At 38.9% G+C, this 22,995-nt stretch overlaps 1 protein-coding gene across 1 annotated transcript in view; it reads right to left on the bottom strand.

The window, feature by feature from the left end:
- The window catches only part of cps1 (carbamoyl-phosphate synthase 1, mitochondrial), a 50,983-nt gene that overhangs the window by 9,911 nt on the left and 18,077 nt on the right, over positions 1-22,995 (bottom strand). The window contains exons 22-32 of the mRNA XM_086219923.1: positions 21,209-21,350; positions 20,816-20,881; positions 20,561-20,624; positions 19,997-20,178; positions 17,141-17,335; positions 13,918-13,985; positions 10,513-10,588; positions 7,694-7,771; positions 5,024-5,131; positions 3,557-3,646; positions 3,103-3,273 (exon numbers count right to left, since the gene is read on the bottom strand). Coding sequence (XP_086076049.1) covers positions 3,103-3,273; positions 3,557-3,646; positions 5,024-5,131; positions 7,694-7,771; positions 10,513-10,588; positions 13,918-13,985; positions 17,141-17,335; positions 19,997-20,178; positions 20,561-20,624; positions 20,816-20,881; positions 21,209-21,350 — 1,240 coding nt within the window. The remainder of the gene's footprint in view (positions 1-3,102; positions 3,274-3,556; positions 3,647-5,023; positions 5,132-7,693; positions 7,772-10,512; positions 10,589-13,917; positions 13,986-17,140; positions 17,336-19,996; positions 20,179-20,560; positions 20,625-20,815; positions 20,882-21,208; positions 21,351-22,995) is intronic.

Genomic DNA, 22,995 nt, shown 5'->3' with positions numbered 1-22,995 from the left:
ATCAAGAGAGTTTTCACCAGCCTTTCATCCAAATGACTAAAAAAAAATCAAAATGAAGATGGCAGCGGGCGAAATGTAAACATCTAGAAACAGGAGTCAACAAACCAACCTGTCCCACAAAGAAACAATAAAATAATTAGTTGGTTTTTTTCCATCTCACCCAAAACTGTCTATGGTTTTATTGTTACGTTTGAGTCATAGGACTCACAAAGATGTCACTATACTGTTCAGCAGTCGAAGTGACAAAACATCCACAAGTTGGAAGTTATTCCTCCTAAGCCAGTAAGTGTACACCGGGGACTGACACCAAACCAGCAAATCCACTTCTTCCTCTTCAAATACTGTTTTCGTGCTGTTCTTTCGCCCCGTCTCAGATACACAACAGTGTTATTGTTCCTATGAGTTTGTATACACAGACAGAAAATTACACAATGGGGACTTGTTAGTGAAAAGAAAACAACATGGCCCCAAACGATGGACTGTCAAGAGAGAAGAGATGGCTGGAGCGTTCCATTGAGGTTGAAGGGAACGAGACAGATAAATGACGACGTTCTGACGTGTTCCTTGTGATGATGCAGCGAAGACAATAAAGCTGCTAATCCTGTGTAAATTGTTTCCTACATTATTGTGTGTCTACAGCGGAAAAGTGATACTGTTTAACAAGAGGAAAGAAATTATCACTCCTTTGTTAGACAACTGTCATGCATTTTGGCAGGTTTCCCAACAAGATATCAGACAAGGGATGGGAAGTGTATCATAGACTCCAAGTAAACTCTGCAAGTCTTTTAAGCCTGGTGAGTTGAGTATTCAGAGCGCTGATTAATATTCCTCACCACTGTGCAGACTAGAAATTGAAAACTTTAGGTGGCTGAGAAGAGTGGGGGATTATACCTGCCTGACTGGATCCAAACTACAGCCATTGTTACAGCAGCTCTGTTGTAATTAGAGAGAGAAATTACTTTGAAAAAAAATTGCTTTGGAACAGCTGGCGACACATAAACTCTCTCATATCCAATCTAAGAAGTAAGCCCCCCAGCTGGTATTAGACAGCACCTACGACTCCCCCTCCCTGCTCCGCTTCATGCTTTGGTAGGGGGATGAAGAAGTAATTGCTGTCTTTGTTATGTGATCCAATAGAAGCTGTACTAGCAGAAACTGCAGTACTTATTAAGATATCATACATGTATGGTTCTTTATAGGAACTAATTTTCTAACAATACACAATAGCTCAGTCTGTATGAAGTTCCAGGGAATGGTTATTAGGAGTTATAAGAAAAGTTTGTAACTTTTCTGCAGCAAATTCCATTAATGCTGTAATTCTGCATACTTAAAAGAATTACAGGCAGTCTTATGAGCCCAGAGAGCATTTTACAACTTAATAGGCATTTTCACTAAACAAGCAATAATCAGACTGGAGGAAGAAGAATGCTCAGCTCAACTGCTTCACTGAGACTACTGGTTCAGATTTGATTGACAGCAGCTAAGCAACATTAAGAAGCAACTTCAAAATTGCTTAGTTAAAAAGTATGTTGGTTAAAATATTGTTAGACCAAAATCCTGTCTGGTACTCTCTCCCACAAAATTGCCAGGGCCTTGAGGAATCATAAAAGGTGAACATAATTGACTAGAATATGATATAATTTTCAAGATAAAATACAACTTGAAGTATGTGTGTGTGTGTGTATATATATATATATATATATATATATATATATATATATATATATATATATATATATATATATATATATATATATATACACACACACACATATATATACACATATATATACATATATATATACATACATATATATATACATACATATACATACATACATACATATATATACATACATACATATATACATACATACATATATATATATACATACATACATATATACATACATACATATATACATACATACATACATATATATATATATATATATATACACATACATACATACATACATACATACATATACATATACACACACAAATGTATTTGGCTGCAAAATTCTAAGCAAATAATATAAGAAGTGAATGAAATCAATAATACCCAACAAAATGTAGACACGTACATCAAAGAATGTCATTTATATTTCTTAATTGATTCAGGTCCCCTGATATGACTGCTGACTTGGCTAAATTTGTAAAATTGGTGTCTGCTGGCTTCTGACAGCAGAATCTCTGCAGGGTGAACTTAATTTTACTCTACAGACACATTTTTATGAATAAATGGAGAAAAAATGAGATTAGGATAGGGGCATTTGAGTTCCCGACAAGGCTCCGGAGGCTGAACTCATCATCAGCTGAGACTTGATGACCCCTGTCACCTCAGGTTGATGACGAGAGAACATGAAGGACTCTTACAGGATGCACTTCAACTGACACTTGGGGGGGATACAGTTTGGTCAGCACAAAGGGGCTTTTCAAGTGCCCACCTGATAACACATGGTCATCAGCAATAAAGTGTACAATGGGAAATAAACAGCAAGCTCGTGACTGGAGGATGGTCGTTTCTATCAGTGACAGGAAAGACTCCTAATCAGTCCTGGAGCTGCTCAGTGGCCAGTCAGACGGACTGTGGTTGCACTGAGCAGCCTGCAGGTGTAAATATGATGAGGGTTTTTCAGACGAGAGCCTTGCGCTGAGCGATCCGCCCTGAATAAATCATCCCTGTGCATTTGAAACAAGTTAATAAATTCATTCAACATCGAAAATCTGTTCAGGGCAAGGAACCCGTGTTCAGAACTGACCCAGTAAAGAAACAATATATTTAGATATGCAGTGTCAAAAGAATAACTTTTCACCAACAGGGAAGGTGATTTGCATCAAGAACTACTGCTTGTCAACGTAGGGTTCAAAATAAGATTTTTCCAGCACCAACCTGCTGGGTTATGAGAGATGCGTCACAGAGCTGCACACTGTACTTGAGCATTCTTTCATATACCCTCTGTAATTTGTAGTCAGTCTAAAAGTCTTTGCTTTCCTCTTCTTATTAACTAACCTATCAATTGATACATTCAGTTACTCAGTACATTAAAATGAAATGAATAAAGTTTAAACAAAGCCAGCCTCAGTGTTCCATCTCACCTTGATGCCCACGTAGTCGATGGGAATGATGGGTTTCTCCAGCGAGGGCAGACTGGCCTCATCCACCGGTTCCCCCACCATCACTTTAGTTGCCACATTGATAAAGTCCACACCGATTGTTTTTGATACAAAAGGGAAGGAGCGAGATGCCCTCAGATTACACTCAATCACCTAAAAAAGGTGCATGAAAAAAAATACTGTTATTTAACGTAAGTTTAATAAAAAAAAAAAATTTCTTCCAGATTTGTACACATTCCCCCTGCAAAAACTTTACACACTGGAGTTTACACACACATTTCCTTCTGTGATGGAGCTGAAAAATGAAAATTGATCCCGCTTTGCAAATCGTTCTGAACACAAAGTGATTTCATTTTATGACTAACTTGCATTTGTTGCAACCAGGTGTGAAAGTGTTGATCTATCATTTAGTCATACCCTGTAAATTATTACCTACCATGACATCATTGCCTTTAACCAGGAACTGAGTGTTAAATGGGCCTGAAATTTCGAAAGCCTGCGCTATTTTCTGGGTGGCAATCTTAACCTGAGGGCAACAGAGAAAGAGAACACACATACAATAACTATGAAGCTGTTTGGAAGCTGACTTGCCATTATTTCTGTCCACAAATATAGAGAATTGTGTTTGCATAATGTAAATCTTAGTTCCTGCAAAATACATGTTTGTTAAATATATTCAAGTTCATAATATTCATATAAAGGGGTGAAATAATGTTGAACAGGAATGAGTGGAATATTTTTGTGGGGTATTGTCACGGGTTCCCTCAACCAAAGGCCAACACGGTCCTAGTTTAGTTTATCAGACATCAGTGTTTTGCTTCACATGATGATCTTCACAAATGAGAGCCAATCATCTGATTTTTGAAACATAAATGTAAATGAAATCTTAAAAGCAAAGCAAGAACTACACCCCGGACACATGACTTCCTCTTAACAACTAGCTTCACATCTCCTCTGTTTTGATGAGGTTTAATGTCCCTAACAAACTGTGCAGACTCATTCAGCTACTTATTAGAAACTCCTTTTTGGACACATGAAACACTGAAAAAAAAATCCCAAGTTCTATATTCACAAGTTCTGCATTTTACACCATAGAACATGACGCAGGTGTTAAACACAGACATTATTCCAGTCATTTAACTGAGAACCCACTGACTTTGAGACGAGGGAACCAGACATTCAACACTATTAACTCGTGCAGGTTTTTGTACTCATTCCTGTGTGGTCTGTTAAAGTAATGTAAAGGCTCCCTGGTTGGAGGGGCGTGTCTGTGTACGTGACTGACAGCTAAACGCTGCACAGTGGTCTTACACTGTAAGAGGAGAGCCCATATGCCACAGGCGGACAATGTGTTGTTATTGGCAGTATTGTATAATGACCACGCCAGCATCTAAATGGGCCGCACTGACATTTGCAGGTACATTTACCTGCTGTTTAATGTGCTCCAGCTCAGCAGCTAATTAACTATGTAGACAGCAAACTGACATTTGCGGTGCACTTCTCCCAGGTGAATGTGTGTTTGGTGGCCTATGCAACCAGCCAGGGTGCAGGACAAGATGTGTTCTCATGTTTTTAGATCAGATAAGAAGGACACTTTAGCTGTAAAGCTAATGTGGATTGTTGTTCAGGGTCTGTGGCTCCTCTGTTGTGTAGCAGTACTGTCTAGATCAGTGTGACCTTCTCCTCTGCCTCAGTACGAAACATTTTATCAGCTGTGTGGGGACAGATTGTCCATTTATGTAAATGTAGAATTAATACAAAAGTTTCAGGATATGCCAGAAATTACACGTCATCATGAAAAGTATACATTTCTCCATTTTGTATTTTACCTTTTCTACACAACACAGCCAAGTGATTTGCAAGAAAACACATGAACTTCGATTGTACAGGCTTGAGAACTAACCTTTTCAAGGGACCCCTGGCTAATTGTCTGGGTGGGCAGCATTAGGGTGGCATCTCCAGAATGTACTCCAGCATCCTCCACATGTTCTGTTATTGCATGGACCAGCACCTGGACAGACAATCAGTGATTATGTCACACTGACTATTTGCATGCACAGCAAATGGCAGCAGCTAAACTTTTACAGCCTTGAGCTGCTCTCCAATGAGCACAACGCAGACTTGGAGGCAGATAGCCTCTGGACCTGATGTCTGTCTCAAATAAAACAGTCTATAAAACTGCAGTGTCATCTGATGCTGATCAGTTCAAAAAGTGAATGCTGTGCTGCGCATTCGGAACACATTAATTTATTCATTCGACACTCATAGAAATCTGTTCAGGGCAAAAAAAAAACACTTATTTTTGGAGATGACCCTGTGAAAAAACAAAAAAATTAGATACGCTGAATTAAAAGAATAACTTTCAACTTTTCACACCACAGGAAAGGTGATTTGCATCAGCAAGCGACTGCATGTGAGTGTGAGTCTGTAAATGGGCTGCCATGTCATTAGCTCATTTAAACTACAGCTAACCACAGCATTCATTAGCACTCTTCAGATAGAGCATGTAATTAATACGTATTATCTCTGACTTTTCCGCTCTCCACACACACACACACACACACACACACACACACACACTCGTACAGCCTGCCCAGGAATAATGAGGCCTGCTTGGTATTCAATGAATGGACAGCTTTTTAATGTGATACTGAAGATAAAGGAAGGGCTGTATTCAGAGAAAGTAGGGGGAGAAAAATCTACTATTATACAACTGCCCACGTTCAAACTGACACTTTTCAAATGACTCCCACAGTCACCAGAACAATAAAGAGGGCATTCAGGACAAGTACCAAGGTGACTCTGTCACCTTCAGCAACACACAGTACTAACAATTATAACCACTCAAAAGTTTTGAAAAGTTCAACACAACAGCAGTGTAAACGCACAACGAGCTGTACGTGCATCCTTACAGCATTCTGTGCCTTTTTCAGTTTCCCGCTTTTACTAACTTGTTAGCAATATTATAACCGTTTCAGAATCCTTCATCCCATACACACCAAATTTTTAGATACTGGACATGACTGTCCTCTACAGCAGTGGTTGGTTGTGTGAAAAAAATAAAAAAATTTTAAACTGGAAACTACATTCTATCAAACTGTTACAGTGGTAGAATGGATTTTATCGAGTGCCTTAGAGTCAAAGTGGGCCTGCACTTGAAAACTATGACAAGTAGCTTCAGCTATCAACTTTAAAAACTATGAAAACTGTAAGTGAACCTTTCAGATTACACATTTCGTAAAGGGCACCTCCTATCTTGTAAGATTTAGTAAAAATATGAAGCAAATCCATTGAGGTAAATAAGAAATATTCAGGATTATTAAAGATCACAAACACAAGACACAGTACATTAAGCCACCATAAGAAGTTAGCAACAGCATCCAAAAACGATAAAAACTCATCTTGGACCAAAATGAAAATGGTTTGGATAGCTTTTGGTAGTCTTGGAGGAAGATGCTGACTGCAGCGACAAGGACATAAACATAGTACTACACACCAAATCTCTGAATTCTTTGTGTCTGCTAGTAGTGTTACCAAACTAATTAAGATGGTCATTAGCAAAGAGTAGCAGTGGAAGTTCGACTCTATTTCACCCATACTATTTCAGATTTCTTCTCAAATTAAATGTTTCACTCAGTTATTAAATATTTATCTCTTTGTTTTGTTGCTCACGAAGTTGTGGATGATACGGTTCTGTTTTCTGGTCCATTTTTGAACTTTGTGATATAAAAATAACTGAGCTTAAGCATTTCAAGTTTCCTTAGCATTCTTCCAGAAACAAAATAGAAAACTAGGTTGCACAATACGTGCTCTATTATGAACAGTACATGCAGCTCAAGAACATAATGACAAGAAAAGCAAGGAAATGACATAAATCTGTGGTGCATGTCAATCAGATATGAAAACAGTTTGTTGAACAAAAATCATTTCAATAAACGGATCTAATCTAAAAAGGGAAAATTAATTTAGTATCACCGGTTTCCTGAATTTTGGCTTTAATGTATTCCATTTTCCACATCACATCTGCCTGGGCTGTAATGACTTTTCACAAAAGATGAATGAGATTACTTCCACGTTATTAATTGACTGGGCTCAATATCTGTTCTACCTCTCCATTTAAACTGAAAAATGATAGAGGCCCGAATAATGCCAGGCGAGGGAGATGAATAACAATGATACTGTCAGAAATGAAACAAGGTGTCAACAAAAAAGGAGAAAATAATGTTGTTTTCTACCGCGGAAATAACATTTTATCATGTAGAAGATGTTCTGAAAGTAAAGCTATGAGAAAATTCTGATAATTTAGCTTATTACAGCAGACGATACAATATTAACTAAGTCCTGGATACTATAATGTACAATATAGTTATAACTGGTGGGATGAAAACCAAATGTTGACTGTCCTTGTGGCTGGTGTGAGCCAGGGTCTCCAGTTCATGTTGTATACACAGACACTATGGCTGAACCAGTAATCCTGCACGCCAATGGCCTACATGTGCCATGACAACCAAGTGGTTTATGGGAATTGTAGTAAAGACGTTCACATGCAGTATTTACCAAAAGAAAATCTCACCTTGCCATTTTTAGCCACGGCATCCACCTCAACTTCCCTGGCGCCCCGAATGAACTTGGTGATCACCACTGGATGTTCCTGGAGGAAAGACAAAAAAACAAAAACAAAACAGCGTCCCTGCATGTTTCAACTAGCTTGAGGGGTTTTGAAAGGGATGTTTCACTCATAAAAGAAGTTTCAGCTGTTTTCATCTCGTGCTCATGTCGATGGAAGGTCAGTTGTACTTTTTTAGTCCACAAGAAGACTGCGGAAATTCCAGAGGAAAAGATTTTGCAGTAATCGCTGAAACAATTAAAATGAATGGAGACCAATCTTCAAAACATAAAATAAACCCACTATAAAACCATAAAATGCCTCCACATTGCTCATCAAAAGTAAACCAAATGTCCAGAAGCCCCAATGAGCCAAGTAGTTTTGAAAAACCTCACTGATGCTTTGTGTTTAGCTTTCAACCATTTTAGTTAAACTATTCCTTTAAGATCTTTTTAAGACCACTTTGAATGGTATTAAAAACAACAACAACAACAACAACTTCATGTGCATACAGGCAGTAAAATAAACCGCAGTTCAGAATAACTTAACTGAATGAATGCGTATTAGTGATCAATGGTCCTATGTTGATTTATTTCCACAGCAATTGTTGGGGGAGGATCTATGACTGTACAGTTTACTTTGCAGCCTGGAACCAACATGCAGGAGAAGAATTAAAAGACGGACAAAGCTACTGCAACACAGAGGTGACATTTTAATTCAAGAAATGTTTAGGACCTATCAACGTATTTCTAAGAATTATTTTTGAACTTACTGAGGCTTTACTTTCAGATAATTGTGATTTAAGAATTTTCAAGACTCGGCAGAAACCCGATGATCAGACCGATCAGGGCGGTGTTCTTGCTTCTTAGAAGATCGTTTGTCACATCTGCTTATTTGGAGATTCGTGAATACTGACACGTTTCGCCAAAACCTCCGGTTAGTAGAAACTAGAAGCTAAACAAGAAATCTGACGTTTTGGGGAATAATAGCAGACAAATGGTTTCTTTTGCTCCGCTCACAAGCTTCTCAGAGTTCTTTGAGACATGAATTTGATTACTCAGACAAATTTCAGTTGTTATCCAGGCTCATCTTTAAGCTAATCAAGTTTTTTGTTTGTTTGTTTTGTTTTTTGGGGGGGATCTTAATGTTATCTTAAGAGCTGGTTATTTCAGAAAAGTAAAGATTAGTGCAATGGGAGGGAAAAATTAGCATTTTAAGGTCTTGAATTGAGATTGAGTTGATTCAAAAGGAAAAGCTATTTCTCAGGAGCAGAACTTAAAAAGTATATGAAATTGGGCAAAATCTCATATTGATGTTAAATTGAGCTCAATGATGTCTAGGAGGCTGGACAAATTTGAATTTTCCTCGCTTCTGAGTATTTTTTACGTGACCTCAATCAAGTTCCTGTGAAAACCCTGTGAATCACTTGCTCAAGGATAGACTGTGGATGAAAAAAACAAGCACAAAGCATCACCAGGAGAAGTGCTTGCTGATATTTATGGGTCAGACTCCCACTTTGTAGCTTTTGCTGCCAAAGGATGTGATGTATCGGTTAAACTGAAAAACTAAAAATTAAAAAGGTACCTTGTCAAATTATTTCTGATCCTCTAAAACTGAGATTCAAAACCGTCTCAACTATTAGACTGCTGTACTGCTGATATAGACATTACCACCATATGTTACAGCTTAAGTCTTCAATTTAATGTGATGGACAAGATAAGCATCACTATTAAAGTACTTACAGATGATACTGTGTGTACATGTGTCTAAATTCAGCATTGAGTGAGAACATTTCATTGCATCAAGAAATGTGATCACCAGCGTGTTTCTCTTTAATATATGATGCCTCAAAAACGGGTTTTGGTGACATTTGGTGAATTATTCTGTTGTTACCATCGGTAATAATACTGCAAAAATTGTCAAAATCTAAGAGGTTGCAAGTGTCTTTAGGGTGTTTCCAATAATTCAAGTCAGTTCACGGTTTTGGTGGAAAATAAACATCATTAATCATCATGTCCTCTGTTCACCTATGTTGGTGCACCTTCAAAAATGCTGGAAAAATACTTACTAAAATACTGTTTGTTGTCTCAAGATAGGAATGCACCAACAACTCACCTGACTACACTTGAGGTGCCTGTACGTTTGCTGGTTAAACAGTGTTGGTGCAGTGTGAGAAAAGGAAAAAAAAACTGGTTCAGTCACAAACTAGCAATGACGTTTGCACTGCATTGGTCACCACTTGGCGCTCTTTGCAACATTTGGAGGTGATCTGGATCACATTGTAGATCCTGGATACTGAAGAAATGGTAGGATATAGCTTATAACAGTACTTCTGGATATATAGATGAATTACAATCAATTCCGCACCCACGTAGCTTCTTTTAAAATCCCAGATTACTTTCTAATGTTAAAAAACAACAACCTTACTTTGGTGGTGTATGGTTAAATGTGCATGTGTGTATATGCTTATAGCTCTAAAAGTGGCCTTTGGAGAGAACAGCTGCAGCACAGCCACCTGAGAGTTCAGTAAAGCAGGATAGGCACACAATATTAGCCAGCAGCCACACCAGCTGGTAGCAGCAGATAAGTGAAAGCAGAGGGAGAACACAAGACGAAGAGGAGAGTCAGAGAGTGTGTGTAAGTGTGTGATGGGAAGAGAATGATCACTTGCTCTGACATTTATTCAATAGATTTCAAGACAGAGAAAAATGAAAAGTGAAGGTGAGGCGTGTGAACTTCCATTACGTGGCAATGTGTCTCAGTGGCAGAGTTAGTACTGATCTTACCTGGGACACTTGGGTGGCCTCCTCCAAGAAGCGTTTCATCTCCTCTTCTCCATACACCACATTCATCGCAGAACCACTGATGAGGGGTGAGGAAGACAGAGAGACAGAGAGGAAAAGAGAGGGAGAGAAAAAGCCACAGGAGATGAGGAGAAGCAAGCAAACAGGAGACCATATGAGTTTCAAATGATTGTTCAAAACACTCATTATCTTTGCATTGCATCACCATTACCACTGGGAACAAGGAAGAGTCAAAATATGGAGCGCGAAAAGAAGCTATTTAGGTTGAAAAGCACTCCGGGCTCTTAAAAAACGAGTTCAAAACTGAGTCATTAAAAAAACAACAGATTTAGGCTGGTTTTGTTGTGATTGTTGTTTTTGATGTTAGAATGCCAGCTGGGCTAGCCCCCTGATTGAAACGAACGGGTTGAGAGAAATAGGACAAAGTAAGGCCACAGGCTTGAGTTGAGCTTTATTTCTCAACTCTCAGAGGAACACATATGTCCAAACCCCAAAGGAATATTGACCCCTCCTTTAAGCACCAGTAGGAGGGAATTAATACGCAGCAGAACCAGGTACATTCTGTGCATCTTTTTTTTTTTTTTTTTTTTTTTAAATCATATCCAAGTCATTTAGAGGACTATTTTTCTGTAATGCAATAAACACTAAACTTCTATTAGGAGTAACAAAACTGAACACTATATTATAGACTCCAAGGCTGGTCTTCGCTTCACTCACAGAGACTGAAAATCTCCAGTACCTTTACAAGTACTTTGCATTACTATTTTACTTGTAAATGTAATAAATCAACCATGAAAAAAAACAAACAAACAAAACAAAACTAAGTAGAATTGCTCAAAGTCGGACTAAAACACATAGATGATGTGGTTTTGAATCAAATTACTCCAGCATGTGTAGGGTTCAATCAGCTCCAAGTCGGCCAAGCAATCTTAAAGCGAGGGAGCATCCTCCCTCACATCTGCACTAATAAAATCAATGCAACAAATTACTGGCACTCCCTTGAGGACATCTACAGAACACGATGTCTTCACTGGGCCACAAACATCATTGTGAGCCTCACCCCATCCTGCTCACCACCTTTTTACGATGCTGCCCTCTGGGAGGTGCTACGGTAGTTGAAAAAAAAAAGTACACTTGAAGATTCCAAGGTACTTTATACCCAAGAGTCATTAAAAAAAAGTATAACACTGCAAATTACTCACACATAGCCTAAACATTTGTTAACATTCAGATATGTGCAATTTGTCTTGTGGGTATGTCTTTTATACAGTTGGTGTTTTGACACATGTATGTTGTTTGTCATCAGCTTGCACATTTTGGTGCACTGTTTGGTTGTATGTGATTCAAGTTAAGTCAAGTCAATTTTATTTGTATTACATGAAATCACAACAAAAGTTCTCTCATGACACACTCAAGTAGAGCAGGTCCAGCACCAAACTCCTTCAATGAATTTACACCCAACAATTCTCCATCAGCAAGCACATCCTACAACAGCAGCGAGAAAACCTTCCTTTTAACAGGCAGGAACGTGGAGCAGATCCAGGCTCAATGGGGACGGCCTTCTGCTTTGACCGGTTGGGGGGGAAGAAAGCAGGAGAATGGAGCATAGAGAAAGACGGATAATATAGAAAGACAGATATACAGAAGGAAAGAGAGGGGCAGTGACAAAGAGGGAGAGAAAGGGGAAGAGAATGACGGACAGATGGGGACGTGACCAGGTGATGCTAAGGGTGGCAGCTTGAGCCACTTCAGGTCTATAGCCTCCTCCAGCAGATTCACCTGACACAAATTTCATTGTACATTGCACAATGACAAGAAAAGCATTGAAATGACTTGAATGTGGTCCTGAATTAACACGTGGCAAGAGAACCTGAGGCAAACATGCTTCCCAGCAAGTTTTTGAGCACCTTGGCAGGTGTCTACATGTCTGTCTGAGAAGAGATTTTGTCATCACAGCTGTGACCTGAAGCGGTTTTGCAAGTGCATAGTTGAGATTAATGCTCATGTAAGTCATTGGGCCTCATGCGGTGGGTCCTCTAACGACACTTCTACCACTGATAAATCTGATTATTTCTTAAAGGAGGAATTAAAGCTTCACAGTGTGAAACATTCCTATCTTCAGTAGCATATCTGTGCTCCAAATATGGAGTGGATCCAGTAGTCTTTTATGGGAATTTCTAGGGAATCGATTCTTGAAGTGATGAAATCTCATGAAAGCTCACACCATCATGGACAGATGTTTTATTGTTATAAAAAATGTGAAGCATCAATCCAACGAGGAAGAGAGAGTATGTGTGCATATTTTTGCATATCTTCTGATGCTGGAGAGGTACATTCAAGAAGGGAAAGAATAGAAAGAGAACACCCCAAGGAGAGGAGAGATTCAACAAATGAAAATGTGAATCCTTCGTTCTGATATGAAGTTATTTCAAGCTCAAATAAGAGGCTAAATTGCACATTTTGTGTTCTCTTACTGAATTGAATATATTTCTCTCTTATTTATATCTGTCATTTCTTAATCCTTTTAACGTGTGTAAGTTTTCCACATCTTGTATGTCAAACCACAAAGATACAAAACTCCATAATTTACAAGTTTACTTTCAGTGACTGCTAAATATAGGGTCTCATCACGACACCTGCTGGACAGAAGTGTCCCTGCATGATGGAGGTAACAGGACTAAATTAGGGTTATTAATCATCATGAATCAAATTGTACTTCTCTCAGCTGGCATTTACAGTCTTTTATGAGTCGTTTTCTTTGCTAGAGCAAGACCAGCATACACTTATTAGTATATTTTGTTGGTCCAGTAATAGATTGGATAAATTTAATAGTAAATATACATGTAATTAAGAGTACATTAAGACAAAGCATAACATAAGCTTGTTAATGATAAAAGCGCTATATATGAGACAGTCACTTTTTTCGTGATTAAGAGACTTCAAACACTGAAACTGTGAAAATAAAGATCTCTCATAATGTAGTTTATCTAGAGGGTTCTAACATCTAATCCATCTTGATGATCAAATACCTTCATGACTTTAGGATGAGGATAATCCTCCAAAATAAGAACTACAAACAGGTAAAATTACAAGGAGCTAAAGATTTGTCAGCTCTTTAAATAAGCAAACCACTATGAAAACATTCATTCATGCTGTTGAATTTTGTGGACAATGATATGCAGAAATACTGTAATTCTCCGTCATGTAATTTTGTAATCCATATCATATTGGCATGAGGATAGCAAGAGCACTAACCATAACTTCAAAAGTTATCCAGCCATTTTGTCCTTACCTGACATCACAGTTTCTTATCCAATGGAAAGTTGGGTTTTTGTAATTGTGTGGTAAATCTGGTCTGTTGATTAGCGACTGCGTGGTCAAATTTACCTGAGAACATAAGAGGGGCGGAGTAGACAGGGATAGCCCACCTGGCTAGCAAAGGCAAAGGCATCTTCCTGCAAGAGGGAGAGAAAAACAACACACAGAAAACAAAAAGCAAAGATTTTATAAAGGTAATCAATTAAATATGCAAGAACTAATTATTAGCAGTCTTTAGAGCTACAGTGAATGTTTGTTGAATACTGAGAAAGTTACGATTGCGTCATCAAAACTCTCTGTTAAATTATAGTCACCGGCGGCAACAGGAGTGCCTGTAATAGAGCAAAATGTCAATAAATGAGTTAAAATTGAAGATGTTGGACAGAAGTAGCTGATAGAAATGATGGGTCAAAATATCAAAATACATGTTGTAGTGTCAACATATAACCGGTCTGTTCAACGTCTGTTCCTCATCGCACTTGCTATCGCTGTGAGAAGTGAAAGAGATGTTAAAACTTAGACACACGTCATTGCTGAAGGCAGCCTTTGCAGTCAGTGAATTACAAATCTATTTGAGACTGAAGGGGAAAATACACAATAGCAAGACAACAGTTCATTGTTCCAAAAAACAAACAAACAAACAAGGAAAACGGTTTTAAAAAGAGGGCACATATTAGCCTGGCCCATCGACTACAAGCTCCATCTCCTGTAGTCTACAAGCTGAGTCAGGTTTTGGTACTTATCCAGAAGGAATTGATATGATGTTCGAAAACAAGAAGACAGAGACATTTTTGAGACAGACAAAAAGGAATCAATATCAAATCAACCATGTGGGCTCATCCTCGAGATAACAACCTTCTCATACAGTAAGGCCTGTTTTACCAAGTCTCAATTCAGCCATTCTGAAAGGTTTATTCCCATACCTGTCAAGAACAGGAGTAATCAAAGCAAAAAAAAAGCTCGGCTCCAACAGTATTCAATCCAGAGTTTTAACAGAATACCTGCATTGATAAGAAGTGACAGCTAGTTGGTTTGTCCATATAATCAGCATGCATCAAGTCTCCGCCTCTTTCATTTTTACCTGAAAGCGATTACTCCATCATCAATTCAATCAATGAAACACCAGTGAAGTAACCCACCTATTTAGGTTGTGTGTTGTCATATATGTGCTGCTCAATGACTTTAATGAAATTACGTGTTGTACGAGAAAGTAATACAACAAAAAAGTGTTTACGTATACCTCAAAACCGTAAGTGTATTAAAATATGAACTGAGTGCTCCAAAGAGATGTTCTGAGCACCAAAATAGATGTAAAATAGGATCAAGACTCACGTTTGTATGTAGACCCCAATCTTCAACTGTTATTGTTCCAGTACAGCAGACAGGGCTTGTTTATGTGCAGTAACTTAAATTTTGCAACTCCAATTAAAAGCACATGAACAAAGAAAATGATTTGTTTTCAACTTGTAATATCTACATTGCTTACATTTTGACATTTATGTCACCATATGCTCAAATAATGAACACAGAAATTTTCTGTTTAATTATCATGGTTTTGAAGTCAGTCTTACCACACTGCCATTTAGGGAGGATCTTTTTGCTTCTATACACTTCAGCTTAAATTCATCTCCCATCTCCTCCATTCAGTTACATGAGAAATGAGCGCCAAAAGAAGGAGTGGGAGTTGTGGGGGGAGACTAGCCGTAACAGAAAGGCTGCCTCTCCTCCTTCTTCTCCTTCTTATCACCATTATCATCATTGCTCTTTCTCTCTCTTCTCCGCCTCTCTGCGGGTCTTGCCTCTCCTCTTTATCATTACCCACTGTTCAGTCACCAGGTAGAGTGCCATTAACAAACACAAAATAGCTTTTCATAGACGCATGCACCATGTCCCCACTGCTCTGCTGGAGTTTTTCCAGCCCATTAAAAACAAAATAATTCTTCAACATCAGCAGGGAAATGGAACACTCTGGCGAAACACAGTATTTTATTTGCGTGCACTGGCTAATCACTCCTTAGTGGTAACTGATGCACGAGCATAGGTAATGGTGCTCCACATGCTGCACCATCGGTGCTTCTTTGTGACTTAGTTGGGAGCAATCCTGAGAGGACCAAAAACACCAGAAAAACATCAAGGAAAAAAAAAAACAGTAAGTGGTGGAGAAAGGTGCCTGCATGAAGAAGAAGAAGAAAAAAATGATAATAATGAGAGAAGTAGTGAAAGTTGTGACATGTAAATTAATGGTAGTGATCGTTACAGGTTTGAGGAAGGCTGAACCAAAACATTTTTGTTAATATAATCACTAAATAATGATACCAAGCATCTACAGGCAAAAGCTGCAGCTCAGGCTGAAGAGCAGTGCTGAGAAAACAGTTTATTTGGGAAAAGTTGATTTGGCTTTGTCTCATTATATTACATTTTTAGTGTCATTTGAAACTATTACAAACCATTTCTTATCTACGATAAATTAAAATATTATCTCTATGGGAAGATGTATTGAAAACTAAGGTTTCACTATACCCAACAGTATTATTTCTTTGATTAGAATTTAGATTTAAATTCCCCTGAAATAATTTTTACGTCCATCAGACCAAGTCGGTGCACAACACTGACAGCTAAGTAACATTATGTTATCTACATAAAAACTAGATTTTAACGAAGTTGTACTGATGGAAGGCAACGAGGCATCATATTAAGCACACAGCAAGTATATCTCCCACTTTTTCAAGACAAATTCCATCATGTCAGGTGATGTCAAACCTCAGCGGTCTACACAAATATTTATTGGGAGTTCTACAGGTGTGTTCTATAACCTGGAAGGTTGGAACATTCACACTTTCAAGTTACTCATGAACATACTACATGCTCCCCAACTAAATTCTAACTTCGGCTGTCTGCAGTGGGTAGAGAAGCCCATATTTTTTTTCATTGAGATTCTAATATACGAATATCCTCCACACAGCTTGAAATTACCACCTGCACTTACCTATTTCCTGAGGAAACCTTGATACTGGGTCAGGGAATTAATTGACTGACTGTGACTGAAAGAGGGCTGCCAAAAAGGCATGAGCGACGCAGCTGAACTTAGCTGCTTGGGTGGAACAAGACGTGAGAACAGGAGAGAAGCTCCGAAGCTTAAAGGTCATAAAGACAGTCCCTCTCTGCTACAGTCAAATACATTGCTTAAATGCCTTAAGAAAATACACTTTTGCATACATGTCAGACTGAATATAGTTAAATGTGTGTCACTATCATTAGCTGCACTTCTACTCATACTGTATTTTCCTCTTACCAGAGAGCTGAGGGCCCTCCATGGGGCCTGGGCCACACCGAGGTCATCTAGGATACTAGAGAAGACAGAGCGCTCCTCTGCCCGGTCAATCTGCAGGGGACTTGTCCCTAGAATATTCACCCCATTCAGGTGCAGTGGTACTGCTAGGTTGTTGGGAATCTGGCCTCCCACCGAAACAATGCTGCCAGAGCAACCCTGGAGTAGAGGAGAGGATTAAAAAAGAATGAGCGAGATAAAAAGAGAATAGAACAGCAGACAGAGTAAAAGAATGGTGAAAGGATGCAGGAAAAAAGACAGGGAAAGGAAGAATACTCTGTCAAATCCAGGACCTCCTGCCACTGGCCTATCAACCGAGATTTACTGTTCGAAACCTGTGCCCACTTCCAATTATTCTGGCCACTGATCACACAGTGAAAATATGAGACAAACAAAAACAGTTCATCTCCGTCCTGCCATGGGGTTTAGTTTATCATCGGGATGGCGTGTGTGAGTGTGTGTGTGTGTGTGTGCTCCTTTTATTAACAGTTTGCAGCCCCTTTTCCTGTCTAGCTTATCCAGGGGGATGCTGTTTCCATGGCAATGCAAGGTTGAATCTCTTCATTATTCATGGGCTTGCTTTCCTGCTCCTGTCCAGGGTTTATCTCCACGCTCTAATGCTGTATTTATCACTCATACACACACACACACACACACACACACACACACACACACACACACACACACACACACACACAAAAAGCAAGAGGGGACTATAGTTGTGCGAGAGGGATTGATGCAAATGCTATCTCCCTGAACAAACAAACCTTTAATCACCCTCTGATCCCATTGTTACTTTAACTGGAAGCCAGTGGACATTAATACGTAAACACAACATAAATATAGAGACACCACTAAACTTACACGGCTAAATTATCTGGGAAATGCTATTCATGCCCTTGAGCATGTTTTGCAATATTCAGGATCAGTTGTGCTCCAGACACTGCACAGAATAGCACTGAGGATTAGGACAGAGATACACCATATACTCTACATGATAAATCTGTGGAATTCCAGAATATGGGGAAATTTTCAGGGAATTTTTGCCCAGAGAGAGGTGGAAAGGTATCCCTCTCACATCTGTATGCATCATATCTATAAGGTCAGCAACCTGTTAGCTTGTTAAGCATTAGACTGGAAATGGGAAACTGCGCACCTACAATGTCTGTGGTATTTTTATTTTTTTTTAAATCACCTACTTGCATCTCATTCATTACCGAGGGATGTCTAAGTTATTGTTTCAGTGCAACTGCAGAAACAATAAAACTATAGCTTTACAGGGTGTGTAACCATTCCGGCTGTGTAACTGTTCCTCATTACATAATACGGTTGTACACAGTCAAATACGACAATAATTTCTAAAACAAAACTTAATGCTGAAAGTGTGCATTTGCATCATTCTTAAAAAAAAGAATTGGTGTGATGAGAGTACAGGCAGATTTACACATGGAACTCAACTAACAGCAAAATAATGTTTTTGATGCCTTTGTACAAGCCATCTGCAAGCCTTGATAACCCACACAAAGAAAACTAAGCTTTTAAATCTTAGATGAGCCTTTAGCGCTGCAAAATGAATATCGAAGAATTCAACTCCAGTTTCAGCTGGAAAGTGGGTTTTTTTTGTTTTGTTTTGCTTTTTGTCCATGTTCAAAGGCCCATTACATCCTAGAGGAGGTCAAGGCAGAAGCAGCCAAGCTTAGCCACATATTGAGTTCATACATATAAAAAAATAGTTCATTGCGAATGTTGTCAAACGTCAAAACAAAGGGTTTAATTCAAAGACATAATTATGCTAGGTTTATTCGGTATGCTAGTAGTGGACCAGGGGTTATCAGTGGTTGAGATGGTGGGCCTCCGCTCTGACAATGATGAGAATGAGGCTCTCCCATTACCCCTTCTGACACTACTTGCTTTCTGTCAGATTACTCCTGTTTTACATAACGCCAGAGTTCAGCAAATACATACGAATGTCTGTCCGGGTGTTCAGACTTCCTCCCACATCTCGAAAATTTGCAAATTAGGTTAATTAGAGACTTTAAATTGCTCGTAGGTGTGAATGTGAGTGGGAAAGATTCTGTCCTTCTATGTGAGCCCTGTGATGGACTGGTGACCTGTCCAGGGCGTACCCCACCTCTCGCCCAATCACAGCTGGGACAGGCTCCAGTAACCTAAGCGGTACAGACGATGGATGGATGAATGGAATGTTCAACAGTCTCTTGACCACATCTTGAACAAAACTGTATCCATTTAGTATGTTCTAACAAACACGTGACCATTCCTCTATCGCCAATTCTCGCAAAAAAAAAAATTCTTTCAATGCAAATCATGTTCCAATGGTGTGAAACGATGTTAATTCTAAAATTTTCAGATTTGTTTGCTCCAGCATCCTGTATCAGCAGAGCCTACCGCTGCAAAGCAAAACCATGCTTTAGCTATCATTTCAACAGCACTTTGTTGCTGTTGTACTTAAATAGGCGACATGAATGATACACTATATTAATAGTGCTTTTGATCTAATTCATTTCTTGTACATTGATTAACTAAAAAGTATTACATTGAGTATGGAAAGCCTTAAACTAACTGCAAAGCTACTTAATTCCATAAATATACTGTATTACTCTGATATTCCTGCCTCATTCCCATCATATCTTGAAGCCTGGTGGGTGGCTGTAAATTATATCTGTGGTACAGCAGAAGTGCTGCTCAGTTTTAAAGTTCTGTTGTTTACTCATTAACATTCCTGTGGATGAGAAAAAGGGGGAGAAACCCCTACATTTAGATTTTATTCTTGTCACATAAAAATGGTGCGAGCATGCTGACCTCCTGCTGGGTGATGTCCAGGATGCGCTCCAGGGTCAGCTCTTCAAAGTAAAGGCGGTCACACTCATCAAAGTCAGTGCTGACAGTTTCAGGGTTGTGGTTGACCACTACGGTCTTCTTGCCCATCTGTCTTAAGGCCCTGATGCTGGAAACTGCACACCAGTCGAACTCAACACTGCTCCCTGATGGACAGAACAGTTAAGTAAAGTTTTAGGGTCATCAAAAAGAGAACAGCATGAAGACATTTGCTTTCTATGCTAGTGGTAGTCTGTCTTCAATGAAATTGCAGAAATTTTTGGCAGCGTTTAATATCTAACAATGACGGCTCAAAGATTACAACTACTGAATGTAGAAAGTTTAATTTAAACAAATTAGGGTAAATTCTATTGTGTAGCAAAAAAAAAAAAAAGACCTTCAGTGTTGTTACGACTAGATTTATTAAAGTTTTTGAGCATAAACCCCGTGATAAATATTAAACTGGTAAATTCATATGTAATGTAACCACCCAAACAGCTTTTTACAGCATGATGATGAAATAATCTGAAAGCTGAGAGTTGAACTCACCAATATGGTAAGGCCCACAACCAAGAACCATAATTCCTTGATCTTTAAAGTCCAGATCATGCTCCTGGCGAAGTGGATAAATTCACACAACTATTGGTTACAATAGGCCGTTAAGGAAATGAACAATTCTTTAGCTAATTAAAAACAAAATAAATCTACTATTCAGTGTATTTTAATCTGAAAAAAAATGATGTCACAGTAAATTAAAATGAAAGAACTTTTGAACTGAATTTCTTAGTAGCAGAGACCACTTACCTGGCCATGATAGGTACAGTACAGGTAGTTGGTCATGGCTGGGTACTCCGCAGCCAAAGTATCAATCTGGGAAGAAGATTTCAATGTTGCAGAGAATGGACTCCATAACACTTAATTTTTTGATGTGTTCTAGTTGATAGTCATTGTGAATATGCGTTGAACATGAACACTTATCCCAAAGTGGAGCTAAACAAAGGTGTGTATTGCTGCTTAACTGCCAGATCTACATTCTACTACTACTACTACTACTTAATATAAGTTAATATAAGTTCATATGAATTTTGAAAACGTATCTGTGGAGGTGGAAAGGCAGTTCATTTGATTGTGTGACTCGTTGCCTGCAATGGTGTGACCTCTGCCCTACTCTCCAAGATGGCGCCCAGTGACACTCACCTGTTTGACCCAGGGTCTGATGCCTTGAGTCAGCCTCAGCTCTCGCGCCACTCCCTCATTTGTGCCCAAAATCTGGCCAACCTGCCGGTCGGAGAAGCCATCCTGCTTGGCCTTCAATAGCAGCCACTCAGGTACTGTAACACTAGAAGAAAATAAGTAAAAGCTAATTAAATCTTTAATTTCGACTGTTTTTATTTTTTACTCATTAAATTTGTCATCAGGCTTTTCACTGGGGTTCAAGTCTAAGCTTTATCTAGTTTGAGAGCTTTAAAAGAGAATTCTTTATTTGACGCAGCTTGAGTAGTGTTAAGGCTGTGCACGCAAACATGTACCTTTCATTTTTTAGGTGTTGTCTACCTTGAAGGGGTTTTTTTTCCTATCTTTCAAAAAAGCTTTGTGTGTGTCTCAAATTCAGTTCAATGGGCCCTGGCCATAAAAAATATGAATACAACTTTTGTGACATAACAAATAATCAAAGAAAACAGAAAGCTATTCGTTCATTAGATTAGCACACAAAACGGATGATGTACCAGTGAGGAAAAACAATCCTGCTATGACATAAAAATAGGAGAAAATAGCAAATTCATATTTCAGTGTAGTTTTCTAACACCTGTGCTCCCCTCTCATAAATTTCAAGTCCACTGAACTCAAGTGAGTAGGTCTAGACAGGCTGGCCTTGCAGTGGTGTGGACAGAGGCTAAGAGCACATCCCATGGCTATCAATAGCAAAACAACTAACAGGGTGCCAGTGCTGGCAAGTGCAGTCATTGAAAAATGCATTGTTAGTTGGGGTATAATTGATATGAAGTAAATGAAGTTAAGTATCAAGTAGTAACGCTGAACTTGATTCAGTTTCAATTAAAAAAGCAATAGGGCTTAGTGATTTTCACATTTTCTACTCCTTTCTGATAAGCCCTGTACTGCATCAATACAGTGCACTGAATCTTAAAATGGTTTGCATTAATCATATCATAAGAATAGTAGCCTTCCAACAATGCATAGCATGACTACCCACTTAAACACAGCAGCTGTGGGCAAAGCATAGCAGATATTCCTTCAGTGCTGATGGCACACATGCATAGTTATGAGGTCGGAAGGTCCTTCCTATAAGAGCTAGAGAACCAACGTGCTAACTGCAGACCAGTGGGGCCTGAAGCCCACCCATCCCAATAAGCCCTGGCCCAGAGACAGTGGAGACTAGGACTGCCTTCTCTATATTCACATGGGCACCCACCAGACAGCCATTAACTATTAAAACAGCAGAGATCCTCTAGCTGAGCTATGACAAACTCGCAGTGGCTATGATAAGAGAGAGAGAGAGCGCAAGAGAGACCCACGAGACTGACAGAAACAGAGGTGAAGAGATATCATGTTTCAGCAAAAACTGGTACTGAATGGGATAAAGACATTCAAACTTATATTTTTCTGACTTCCACTGTATCTAAAAAAAAAAAAAGAAAAAAAAAAGATTCATGGTTTCCTCAAAAATGGGTCCTTCTCCCAAGCATTTCAAAGTCCTTGTTATCATTATTATTTAGCTAACGCAATGGGACAGAAGGCTTTTTAATAAATAACGAGGTGACCTTGACTTTTGACCACCAACATCTTTTCAATTTATCCATGAGATCCAAGGGGCCATTTGAGCCAAATTAGAAGAAAAAAAATCATGCCAGGTGGTGCTGAAATATCGTGTTAATGAGACGAGACGTACCGTGTGGAAACCTGAAAACTGAATGCAGTCATCACTAGTGACGGTATAAAAAGTCTTGCTGGCAGCTTTACATGAT

This window comes from Aulostomus chinensis, chromosome 12 (genome assembly GCF_037954235.1).
Source record: "Aulostomus chinensis isolate RoL2024-O1b breed Wild chromosome 12, RoL_Achi_v1.0, whole genome shotgun sequence".
NCBI lineage: Eukaryota > Metazoa > Chordata > Actinopteri > Syngnathiformes > Aulostomidae > Aulostomus > Aulostomus chinensis.
This window is presented reverse-complemented; position numbering and strand designations above follow the sequence as displayed.